Source organism: Ranitomeya imitator, chromosome 3, assembly GCF_032444005.1.
Source record: "Ranitomeya imitator isolate aRanImi1 chromosome 3, aRanImi1.pri, whole genome shotgun sequence".
Classification (NCBI taxonomy): Eukaryota; Metazoa; Chordata; class Amphibia; order Anura; family Dendrobatidae; genus Ranitomeya; species Ranitomeya imitator.
In genome coordinates this window covers 468,509,101-468,522,947 of record NC_091284.1, presented here as the reverse complement: position 1 = coordinate 468,522,947, position 13,847 = coordinate 468,509,101, and the positions used below count along the sequence as shown (strand labels likewise).

Sequence of the window (13,847 nt, the reverse complement as noted above, 5' to 3'; positions counted from 1 at the left end):
CCACAGCTGACCAGTGTATATCCGTAGACCGTGACACCACAGCTGACCAGTGTATATCCGTAGACCGTGACACCACAGCTGACCAGTGTATTCCTGTGGACCGTGACACCACAGCTGACCAGTGTATTCCTGTGGACCGTGACACCACAGCTGAACAGTGTATATCCGTAGACCGTGACACCACAGCTGAACAGTGTATATCCGTAGACCGTGACACCACAGCTGAACAGTGTATATCCGTAGACCGTGACACCACAGCTGAACAGTGTATATCCGTAGACCATGACTATGACACCACAGCTGAACAGTGTATATCCGTAGACCGTGACACCACAGCTGACCAGTGTATATCCGTAGACCATGACTATGACACCACAGCTGACCAGTGTATATCCGTAGACCATGACTATGACACCACAGCTGACCAGTGTATATCCGTAGACCGTGACACCACAGCTGACCAGTGTATATCCGTAGACCGTGACACCACAGCTGACCAGTGTATATCCGTAGACCGTGACACCACAGCTGACCAGTGTATATCCGTAGACCGTGACACCACAGCTGACCAGTGTATATCCGTAGACCGTGACACCACAGCTGACCAGTGTATATCCGTAGACCGTGACACCACAGCTGACCAGTGTATATCCGTAGACCGTGACACCACAGCTGACCAGTGTATATCCGTAGACCGTGACACCACAGCTGACCAGTGTATATCCGTAGACCGTGACACCACAGCTGAACAGTGTATATCCGTAGACCGTGACACCACAGCTGAACAGTGTATATCCGTAGACCGTGACACCACAGCTGACCAGTGTATATCCGTAGACCGTGACACCACAGCTGACCAGTGTATATCCGTAGACCGTGACACCACAGCTGAACAGTGTATATCCGTAGACCGTGACACCACAGCTGACCAGTGTATATCCGTAGACCGTGACACCACAGCTGACCAGTGTATATCCGTAGACCGTGACACCACAGCTGAACAGTGTATATCCGTAGACCATGACTATGACACCACAGCTGAACAGTGTATATCCGTAGACCGTGACACCACAGCTGAACAGTGTATATCCGTAGACCATGACTATGACACCACAGCTGACCAGTGTATATCCGTAGACCATGACTATGACACCACAGCTGACCAGTGTATATCCGTAGACCATGACACCACAGCTGAACAGTGTATATCCGTAGACCATGACTATGACACCACAGCTGAACAGTGTATATCCGTAGACCATGACACCACAGCTGAACAGTGTATATCCGTAGACCGTGACACCACAGCTGACCAGTGTATTCCTGTGGACCGTGACACCACAGCTGACCAGTGTATTCCTGTGGACCGTGACACCACAGCTGAACAGTGTATATCCGTAGACCGTGACACCACAGCTGAACAGTGTATATCCGTAGACCATGACTATGACACCACAGCTGAACAGTGTATATCCGTAGACCGTGACACCACAGCTGAACAGTGTATATCCGTAGACCATGACTATGACACCACAGCTGACCAGTGTATATCCGTAGACCATGACACCACAGCTGACCAGTGTATATCCGTAGACCATGACACCACAGCTGACCAGTGTATATCCGTAGACCATGACACCACAGCTGAACAGTGTATATCCGTAGACCATGACTATGACACCACAGCTGACCAGTGTATATCCGTAGACCATGACACCACAGCTGACCAGTGTATATCCGTAGACCGTGACACCACAGCTGACCAGTGTATATCCGTAGACCGTGACACCACAGCTGACCAGTGTATATCCGTAGACCGTGACACCACAGCTGACCAGTGTATATCCGTAGACCGTGACACCACAGCTGACCAGTGTATATCCGTAGACCGTGACACCACAGCTGACCAGTGTATATCCGTAGACCGTGACACCACAGCTGACCAGTGTATATCCGTAGACCGTGACACCACAGCTGACCAGTGTATATCCGTAGACCGTGACACCACAGCTGACCAGTGTATATCTGTAGACCGTGACACCACAGCTGAACAGTGTATATCTGTAGACCGTGACACCACAGCTGAACAGTGTATATCTGTAGACCGTGACACCACAGCTGAACAGTGTATATCCGTAGACCGTGACACCACAGCTGAACAGTGTATATCCGTAGACCGTGACACCACAGCTGACCAGTGTATATCCGTAGACCGTGACACCACAGCTGACCAGTGTATATCCGTAGACCGTGACACCACAGCTGACCAGTGTATATCCGTAGACCGTGACACCACAGCTGACCAGTGTATATCCGTAGACCGTGACACCACAGCTGAACAGTGTATATCTGTAGACCGTGACACCACAGCTGAACAGTGTATATCTGTAGACCGTGACACCACAGCTGAACAGTGTATATCCGTAGACCGTGACACCACAGCTGAACAGTGTATATCCGTAGACCGTGACACCACAGCTGACCAGTGTATATCCGTAGACCGTGACACCACAGCTGAACAGTGTATTGCTATGGCCGGGGCAGTCTGTGCAGCCCCAGTGACCAGTGCAGGGTGCCAGGGCAGCAGCGTACAGGGCACACAGCACCGCACGCCCACACTGACTGCAGCCCCGTGCAGCCTGACACTACTGCACACAGTGAACTGTGGGTCACCTGACCAGCCTCCGCCGACACACGCGCACACCTGGACTTCCGCTGCCTGCTGTCACTGAGGGACCTGCCGCCAGCCCCCTGCCATAAAGCTCCCCCTTAGGTTTCCCCAGGGCCACTTCTTTACCTTCCGCCATGATGGATCCGCCCGGCTGATATCGCGAGAAGAGCGGGTTGATGGGAAGTAACACGGGCAGGCGGGGTGAGGTAGATCCCGGGAGATGTGAAAGAAAGGAAACCCATTGACTCATTCGCTGCCTTTGTGTTTGCGCATTGAGAAGGCGTTCGGCGCCATCTGGTGGCGAAATGACGCAAGTACCACACCGACCACAGAAGAGGGGCTCATTCCACTGGGATAGTGGGGCGTGTATATGGTCCGCTAATTATTCCATCAAATTTTGCTTTCAAAAAGTCAAACAGCGCTCCTTCCCTTCCGAGCCCTGCCGTGCGCCCAAACAGTAGTGTCCCCCCACATATGGGGCTCAGGAGAAATTGCACAACAAATTGTATGGAGCAATTTCTCCTTTTACCCTTATGGAAATGCAAAATATGGAGCTAAAAAAGATTTATTTGGGAAAAATGTGATTTCTTTTTTCCTTCCACATTCCAAAAATTTCTGTGAAGTGCCTGAAGGGTCAATAGACTTTTTGAATGTGGTTTTGAGCACCTTGAGGGGTGCAGTTTTTCGAATGGTGTCATTGTTGGGTATTTTCTATCGTATAGGCCCGCCACAGTCACTTCAAGTGTGAGGAGGGCACTAAAAAAATGGTTTTGTAAATTTTATTGTAAAAATAAGAAATCGCTGGTCAACTTTTAACCCTTATAACTTCCTAACAAAAAAAAATTCTGTTTCCAAAATTGTGCTGATGTAAAGTAGACATGTGGGAAATGTTATTAACTATTTAGTGCGATACGACTCTGATTTAAGGGCATAAAAATTTAAAGTTTGAAAATTGTAAAATTTTCACCAAATCTCATTTTTTTTTTTCGCAAGTCATATCAAAGAAATGTTACCACTGTCATAAAGTACACTATGTCACGAAAAAACATTCTCAGAATCACCGGGATCCATTGAAGCGTCCAAAGATATTACCTCCATAAAGTGACAGTGGTCAGAATTGTAAAAACAGGCTTCGTCTCAAAGGGGTTAAGCCCTCATATCAAAATGTTTCTGCAGTGCGTCCGGGGGGCTCCACCTGAATCCCCCTAAAATAGGATTAATGATGCTGATGGAGCATCGTGTGACCAGAAGACCAGTCCATCAGCCTTCTCCATTAGAAAAGAAGCTTTACCATGCTCCATCAGCCATCATTCCATATCTAACGAGATGCCAAACCAGACAAAAATGGCTTGGGAGGAATATATTAAATATTAACACAGTAGGGAGAACCAAATAGAAAGCCCTCTCTATTTAACCATAAAACTTAGCTTTTATTAGATATCAAACGAAGAAATAGAAGACAGCGGCACTCACCAGTTTGCTGATTTCGATGTGTTTAATCCAAAATGCAGATTATCTCAATTAGCTTTTATTAGTATTTATGCTATATTAAAATGTATAAAGTCTTGTCCCTAATCTGCCTAAAATTGTTATCTTTAGTAGTTATTACTTGGTTACAAAAATCCAATCCCAAGAGACAAGATTCACATCGGTGGACACCACCGAAATAAGTAACAGAAAAGGGAGGAAGGGGAAATGTGAATTAAAATTTTATTTTATTTGAAAGAAAATGTATGTAAATCTATTGACCACACATCGAAGTGATGTGTACTGGACCACAGTGTGTGATTGGTTATTTTATAAACACCACTGCGACCTACTATATCCTAATTGCTTGAGTTTAGAGTTATGTTAATTTTAATAATTGGAGTATTAGTCACTGTCCATAAAATTACCTAATGGCTGGATTCCAATTTGTGGCACTATTAGTTCTTATAAATGGTGTATTTTGAATATTAAGCTATATCGTCCAGCCATATTTATCACCAGCCCTGGTTAAATAATTTTGATCTATGGGGTAATTGAAGACTAAAGGCAGTTTATTTTAAGCCAATCCAAATTATCACTACCAATCAGTCTGATTGGTCAGTCGCCGATAGTCCCCAATCTTGTCCCCTTCAAGGTGCAATTAGGGGATAATGAGGATCCGCACTCCGCTGCTATCCATTGTGCAGCTTAGAGCAGAAATGGCTAATGGATTAGCTAACATTCAATTGGCGTGCCAGATTTTGGCCCCTAAAAAATCCTGTGGATCTATTGGTGTAATTTATTGCCTGGAATGCACCTGTGGGCTTCAATATGTGGGCAAAACAACAAGGGATTTGAAAACGCGCATAGGAAAGCATATCAGGAGCATCATTCATTTTGATAAGGATGAACACACAAGTAGGGAACAGAATAAAATCTTTGTTCCTACCCCTATCGCCAAGCACTTTAAGAATGCACACGGATCACGATGGAAAGAACTTAAAGGATGGGCAATATATCAACACTAGATGGAGGCCCGACTCTAACGCATTGGGTATTCTAGAATATGTATGTAGTTTATTTATGAAGTTTTCAGAATAATGCAATTTATACATAGGATTCGGCCGGCCGGCCGGCTACGACCGATTAACGAAGCATGGTTCACATTCCACGCCAATTCGCGGGTGGACTGCGACTGTCGCTGATTGGTCACGGCCGGGCGTGACCAATCAGTGAAGCCAGGGCCGGCTCCAGGTTTTTGAGGGCCCCGGGCGAAAGAGTCTCAGTGGGCCCCCCTAATAACACATACCATGATTCATGATGCACAGATGCAGCAGAGAAATATAGCACAGCCAAGTAGCGTATAACACAGCCCACATAGTATATAACACAACCCATGTAGTATATAGCACAGCCACGTAGTATATTGCCCAGCCACGTAGTTTATAGCACAGAGACGTAGTATATAACACTGCCCATGCAGTATATAACACAGCCACATAGTATATTGCCCAGCCACGTAATATATTGAGCAGCCACGTAGTATATTGCGCAGCCACGTAGTATATTGCCCAGCTACGTAGTATATTGCTCAGCCACGTAGTGTATTGCCCAGCCACATATTATATAGCACAGAGACGTAGTATATAACACAGCCCACAGTATAGAGCACAGCGATGTAGTATATTGCCCAGCCACGTAATATATACCACAGCCACGTAGTATATAGTACAGCCCACATAGTATATAGCACAGAGATGTAGTATATAACACAGCCCACGCAGTATCTAACACAGCCCACATAGTATATAGCAATGTGGGCACCATATCCCTGTTAAAAAAAAGAATTAAAATAAAAAATCACTATATACTCCCCTTCCGTCGGCCCCCGAATCCAGCCCAGGCGTTTACCGATGCTCCTCGAGACACTCCGGTCCCAAGAGTGCATTGCAGTGTCCCGAGATGATGACGTAGCGTAGTGTCGCATAGGCAGCATCAATAGTAAAAAGTTGGTCACACAGGGTTAATAGCATTAATGGAGTGCGTTACACCGCGGCATAACGCGGTCCGTTAACGCTGCCATTAACCCTGTGTGAGCGCTGACTGACCAAACGGCCATGACCAATCAGTGACTTCGGATTTCCGTGACAGAGACAGAAAGACGGAAGTGACCCTTAGCCAATTATATAGTAGATAAGCTGGACATTAGGGGTGGAGATTTGGATGCGGCACTCCTCAGAAACGAGAGTGAGTGGATCTTCAGGATGAACTCTGTCAATCCTCACGGTTTACATGAAAACTTTAATTTTGGTTGTTTTTTATAAATTTATCCAATGTTCTAGTGGGTTCCTCCTCCTCTATCTTTTTTTCTCCTCTCAGTCATTTCTCATTTAAGGGGATTACCTTCTTTGTTCCCCATGACACTTATAATTTCTTGTTCAAATAGAAAGATATGGAAATGTGTGGAGAGAAATAATATGGTCCATCCACACAGTAAACTAACTTTACATCTATGGTAATAAACTGGACTCTGCTATGGATCATATACTGTACATATGATCCAGTCATGTAGGTGACCCCCTTTTCGTATATGAATAGTTCCTCTGCTCAAATGATTGTAGCCAATTTAATATAAAAAGGACAAATCTGCTTAGGGAGACATTTCTGAATATGCTTATTTGAGCCCAAAAGTGTGTATAGTCAATTAGTTTTTCGTTCTAGCAGAATTAACATAGTAACATAGTAACATAGTAACATAGTTAGTAAGGCCGAAAAAAGACATTTGTCCATCCAGTTCAGCCTATATTCCATCATAATAAATACCCAGATCTACGTCCTTCTACAGAACCTAATAATTGTATGATACAATATTGTTCTGCTCCAGGAAGACATCCAGGCCTCTCTTGAACCCCTCGACTGAGTTCGCCATCACCACCTCCTCAGGCAAGCAATTCCAGATTCTCACTGCCCTAACAGTAAAGAATCCTCTTCTATGTTGGTGGAAAAACCTTCTCTCCTCCAGACGCAAAGAATGCCCCCTTGTGCCAGTCACCTTCCTTGGTATAAACAGATCATCAGCGAGATATTTGTATTGTCCCCTTATATACTTATACATGGTTATTAGATCGCCCCTCAGTCGTCTTTTTTCTAGACTAAATAATCCTAATTTCGCTAATCTATCTGGGTATTGTAGTTCTCCCATCCCCTTTATTAATTTTGTTGCCCTCCTTTGTACTCTCTCTAGTTCCATTATATCCTTCCTGAGCACCGGTGCCCAAAACTGGACACAGTACTCCATGTGCGGTCTAACTAGGGATTTGTACAGAGGCAGTATAATGCTCTCATCATGTGTATCCAGACCTCTTTTAATGCACCCCATGATCCTGTTTGCCTTGGCAGCTGCTGCCTGGCACTGGCTGCTCCAGGTAAGTTTATCATTAACTAGGATCCCCAAGTCCTTCTCCCTGTCAGATTTACCCAGTGGTTTCCCGTTCAGTGTGTAATGGTGATATTGATTCCCTCTTCCCATGTGTATAACCTTACATTTATCATTGTTAAACCTCATCTGCCACCTTTCAGCCCAAGTTTCCAACTTATCCAGATCCATCTGTAGCAGAATACTATCTTCTCTTGTATTAACTGCTTTACATAGTTTTGTATCATCTGCAAATATCGATATTTTACTGTGTAAACCTTCTACCAGATCATTAATGAATATGTTGAAGAGAACAGGTCCCAATACTGACCCCTGCGGTACCCCACTGGTCACAGCGACCCAGTTAGAGACTATACCATTTATAACCACCCTCTGCTTTCTATCACTAAGCCAGTTACTAACCCATTTACACACATTTTCCCCCAGACCAAGCATTCTCATTTTGTGTACCAACCTCTTGTGCGGCACGGTATCAAACGCTTTGGAAAAATCGAGATATACCACGTCCAATGACTCACCGTGGTCCAGTCTATAGCTTACCTCTTCATAAAAACTGATTAGATTGGTTTGACAGGAGCGATTTCTCATAAACCCATGCTGATATGGAGTTAAACAGTTATTCTCATTGAGATAATCCAGAATAACATCCCTCAGAAACCCTTCAAATATTTTACCAACAATAGAGGTTAGACTTACTGGCCTATAATTTCCAGGTTCACTTTTAGAGCCCTTTTTGAATATTGGCACCACATTTGCTATGCGCCAGTCCTGCGGAACAGACCCTGTCGCTATAGAGTCACTAAAAATAAGAAATAATGGTTTATCTATTACATTACTTAGTTCTCTTAGTACTCGTGGGTGTATGCCATCCGGACCCGGAGATTTTTCTATTTTAATCTTATTTAGCCGGTTTCGCACCTCTTCTTGGGTTAGATTGGTGACCCTTAATATAGGGTTTTCATTGTTTCTTGGGATTTCACCTAGCATTTCATTTTCCACCGTGAATACCGTGGAGAAGAAGGTGTTTAATATGTTAGCTTTTTCCTCGTCATCTACAACCATTCTTTCCTCACTATTTTTTAAGGGGCCTACATTTTCAGTTTTTATTCTTTTACTATTGATATAGTTGAAGAACAGTTTGGGATTAGTTTTACTCTCCTTAGCAATGTGCTTCTCTGTTTCCTTTTTGGCAGCTTTAATTAGTTTTTTAGATAAAGTATTTTTCTCCCTATAGTTTTTTAGAGCTTCAATGGTGCCATCCTGCTTTAGTAGTGCAAATGCTTTCTTTTTACTGTTAATTGCCCGTCTTACTTCTTTGTTTAGCCACATTGGGTTTTTCCTATTTCTAGTCCTTTTATTCCCACAAGGTATAAACCGCTTACACTGCCTATTTAGGATGTTCTTAAACATTTCCCATTTATTATCTGTATTCTCATTTCTGAGGATATTGTCCCAGTCTACCAGATTAAGGGCATCTCTAAGCTGTTCAAACTTTGCCTTCCTAAAGTTCAATGTTTTTGTGACTCCCTGACAAGTCCCCCTAGTGAAAGACAGGTGAAACTGCACAATATTGTGGTCGCTATTTCCTAGATGCCCGATCACCTGCAGATTTGTTATTCTGTCAGGTCTATTAGATAGTATTAGGTCTAAAAGTGCTGCTCCTCTGGTTGGATTCTGCACCAATTGTGAAAGATAATTTTTCTTGGTTATTAGCAGAAACCTGTTGCCTTTATGGGTTTCACAGGTTTCTGTTTCCCAGTTAATATCCGGGTAGTTAAAGTCCCCCATAACCAGGACCTCATTATGGGTTGCAGCTTCATCTATCTGCTTTAGAAGTAGACTTTCCATGCTTTCTGTTATATTTGGGGGTTTGTAACAGACCCCAATGAGAATTTTGTTACCATTTTTCCCTCCATGAATTTCAACCCATATGGACTCGACATCCTCATTCCCTTCGCTAATATCCTCCCTTAAAGTGGACTTTAGACAAGACTTTACATAGAGACAAACCCCTCCTCCTCTCCGATTTTTACGATCCTTTCTAAACAGACTGTAACCCTGTAAGTTAACTGCCCAGTCATAGCTTTCATCTAACCATGTCTCGGTTATTCCCACTATGTCAAAGTTACCTGTAGAGATTTCTGCTTCTAGTTCTTCCATCTTGTTTGTCAGGCTTCTGGCGTTTGCGAGCATGCAGTTTAGAGGATTTTGTTTTGTTCCAATCTCCTCACTGTGGATTGTTTTAGAAATGTTCTTACCTCCCTTCTGAGTATGTTTTCCTGGGTCGTCTTTGTTCGAGTCTAATGTTTTTCTTCCCGTCCCCTCTTCTTCTAGTTTAACGCCCTCCTGATGAGTGTAGCGAGTCTTCTGGCGAATGTGTGTTTCCCAGGTTTGTTGAGGTGTAGTCCGTCTCTGGCGAGGAGTCCATCATACCAGTAATTCACACCGTGGTCCAGGAATCCAAATCCTTGTTGTCTGCACCATCGTCTTAGCCAGTTGTTTGCGTCAAGGATCCTGTTCCATCTCCTGGTGCCATGCCCGTCTACTGGAAGGATAGAAGAAAAAACTACCTGTGCATCCAGTTCCTTTACTTTCTTCCCCAACTCTTCAAAGTCCTTGCAGATTGTCGGTAGGTCCTTCCTTGCCGTGTCATTGGTGCCAACATGTATCAGAAGAAATGGGTGGACGTCCTTGGAGCTGAAGAGCTTTGGTATCCTATCGGTCACATCCTTGATCATCGCACCTGGAAGGCAGCATACTTCTCTTGCAGTTATGTCCGGTCTGCAGATGGCTGCTTCGGTGCCTCTCAGTAGTGAGTCTCCCACCACCACCACTCTTCGTTGCTTCTTGGCTGTACTTTTTGCTGTCACTTGTTGCTGTGTGCCCTTTTCTTTTTTGCTTGCTGGTATTGCTTCATTCTTAGGTGTGCCATCTTCATCCTCTACAAAGATTTGATATCGGTTCTTCAGTTGTGTGGTTGGTGATTTCTCCATGGTCTTCTTGCTTCTTTTGGTCACATGCTTCCACTCATCTGCTTTTGGAGGTTCTCTGACACTTTTTGCACCTTCTGTGACCAGTAGAGATGCTTCTGTTCTGTCTAGAAAGTCTTCATTCTCTTTGATGAGTTTCAAAGTTGCTATTCTTTCTTCCAGACCCCGCACCTTTTCTTCTAAAAGGGCCACTAGTCTACACTTCTGACAGGTGAAATTGGATTCTTCTTCTGGTCGATCTGTGAACATGTAGCACATGCTGCAGCTCACCATGTAGGTTGTCACATCTGCCATGTTGCTCCTAGATCCTGCTGACTTGCTGTGTGTTTTCCTTCTTGTGTAATCTACTCAGCCAAGCTCTCTTGCAATAATGTCCTACAGGCAAAAATTTGCGCGCCGTAAGGCGCGCGGTTTGGTGATGCTTTCGAAGCAGCTGGTCCCGGCTGTACCCAACGATCTTCTAGCTTAGGGAGACTTCGCTTCTCCCAGAAGGCACCTGGAATATGCAAATTAGCCTCCTGAAGCTTGAATCCCTGGTTTGGTGATGCTTTCGAAGCAGCTGGTCCCGGCTGTACCCAACGATCTTCTAGCTTAGGGAGACTTCGCTTCTCCCAGAAGGCACCTGGAATATGCAAATTAGCCTCCTGAAGCTTGAATCCCTGGTTTGGTGATGCTTTCGAAGCAGCTGGTCCCGGCTGTACCCAACGATCTTCTAGCTTAGGGAGACTTCGCTTCTCCCAGAAGGCACCTGGAATATGCAAATTAGCCTCCTGAAGCTTGAATCCCTGGTTTGGTGATGCTTTCGAAGCAGCTGGTCCCGGCTGTACCCAACGATCTTCTAGCTTAGGGAGACTTCGCTTCTCCCAGAAGGCACCTGGAATATGCAAATTAGCCTCCTGAAGCTTGAATCCCTGGTTTTCTTTCTAACATACAGACATAGAATGTCTGTATGTTAGACATTCTATGTCTAACATACAGACATAGAATGAAGATAAATAATTTCTCAGTGTATAACTGGACTAATGGAAGTTCAGATAACATCTAACAATCCTTCTATTACATTGGATTAGAACCTGACCTAGTGTTAACACACACATGCTCATAATCATAATACACACGTGGCCAAAATTGTTGGTACCCCTCGTTTATTGACAGAAAACCCATAATGGTCACAGAAATATCGGACAAAAGTAATAATAAATAAAAGATCAAAGAAAATGAACAAATAAAAGTCAGACATTTCTTTTCAAGCATGCTTTCACAGAATTTAAGAAAAAAAAAAACTCATGAAATAGGCCTGGACAGAAATTCTGGTACCCCTGAAAATAATGTGACAAAAGCGACATGTTAAATCAAGGTGTGTCCACTAGTGATGAGCGAATATACTCGTTACTCGAGATTTCCCGAGCACGCTCGGGTGTCCTCCGAGTATTTGTAAGTGCTCGGAGATTTAGTTTTCGTCGCCGCAGCTGAATGATTTACAGCTACTAGCCAGCATAAGTACATATGGCGGTTGCCTGGTTGCTAGGGAATCCCCACATGTAATCAAGCTGGCTAGTAGCTGTAAATCATTCAGCTGCGGCAAGGAAAACTAAATCTCCGAGCACTTACAAATAAAATCGGAGGACACCCGAGCGTGTTCGGGAAATCTCGAGTAACGAGTATATTCGCTCATCACTAGTGTCCACTAATTAGCATCACAGGTGTCTACAATCTTGGAATTAGTGAGTGGGCCTGTGTATAGGGCTACAGATACTCACTGTATTGTTTGGCGACATGGTGTGTATCACACTCAACATGGACAAGAGAAAGCGAAGGAAAGAGTTGTCTCAGGAGATTAGAAAGAAAATTATAGGCAAACATGTTAAAGGTACTGTAAAAGTTATAAGACCATCTCCAAGCAGATTGATGTTCCTGTGACTACAGTTGCACATATTCAGAAATTTAAGATCCATGGGACTATAGCCAACCTCCCTGGACGTGGCCGTAGGACGAAAGCTGACAGAAAGCTGGTAACAGAAGAGCCCAGAAAAAATTGAAACAGATTAAAGAAGAACTTGAAGCCCAAGTAACATTAGTGTCAGATGGCATCATCCGTTGTTGTATGAGCCAAAGTGGACTTCATGGGAGACGACAAAGGAGGACATCATTGTTGAAAAAAATCCTAAAAAAGCCAGACTGGAATTTGCCAAACTACATGTTGACAAGCCACAGAGCTTCTGGGAGAATGTCCTATGGACAGATGAGACAAAAATGGAACTTTAAGGCAAGGCACATAAGCTCTATGTTCACAGAAAAATGAATCACATCAAGAAAAGAACATTTTGTCTACTGTGAGCCATGGAGGAGGCTCTGTTATGTTCTGGGGCTGCTTTGCTGCATCTTTCACAGGGTGTCTAGAATCTGTGCAGGGTGCAATGAAATCTCAAGACTATCAAGGGATTTTAGAGAGAAATGTGCTGCCCAGTGTCAGAAAGTTTGGTCTCAGTTACAGGTCATGGGTCTTACAACAGGATAATGACCTAAAACACCCAAGAATGGCTAAGAGGAAAACACTGGACTATTCTGAAGTGGCCTTCTACGAGCCCTGACCTAAATCCTATTGAGCATCTTTGAAAAGAGCTGAAACATGCCATCTGGGAAAGGCAACCCTCAAACACGAGACAACTGGAGCAGTTTGCTCTTGAGGACTGGGCAAAAATAAATTTCGAGAGGTGCAGAAGTCTCATTGACAGTTACAGGAATCGTTTGATTGCAGTGATTGCCTCAAAAGGTTGTGCAACAAAATATTAAGTAAAGGGTACCAGCATTTCTGCCCAGGCCTATTTCATGAGTTTTATTTCTTTTTTTTAATTCTGTGGAAGCATGGTTGAAAAGCAATGTCTGACTCTCATTTGTTCCTTTTCATAGATCTTTTATTATTACTTTTGTCAGATTCAAGTCTGTGACCATTGTAGGTTTTTCTGTCATTAACCGAGGGGTACCAACAATTTTGACCACGTGTGTATCCTCATACTTGCCCCATAACTGGATTATGAATCCTGAAGGAACTTGCATTCATATTGGCCAATAGACCTGTCAATCATGACAGAGTGTATAAATGGGTTGCTAATGCGGCTGGCCCTTAGAGAAAGACGATTTCCCCCAGCGAAACACGTGTCATGGACGAAATCTTGAGATGTACTGATTTCTAAGAAATACTTGCACTATGTTATCCACCTGCACCACGCTACTCAGATTCCTGCATGATCTCTTATTGTATGAGATACGGGCAGTCACACTA

General features: G+C 43.9%; 1 protein-coding gene across 1 annotated transcript in view; it reads right to left on the bottom strand.

The window, feature by feature from the left end:
- Positions 1-2,830, bottom strand: part of LOC138670270 (rabankyrin-5) — an 86,140-nt gene extending 83,310 nt beyond the window's left edge. The window contains exon 1 of the mRNA XM_069757464.1: positions 2,798-2,830. Within this exon, the coding sequence (XP_069613565.1) occupies positions 2,798-2,807 (10 nt within the window). The 5' untranslated portion in view covers positions 2,808-2,830. The remainder of the gene's footprint in view (positions 1-2,797) is intronic.
- Between the last annotated feature and the right edge of the window lie 11,017 nt (positions 2,831-13,847).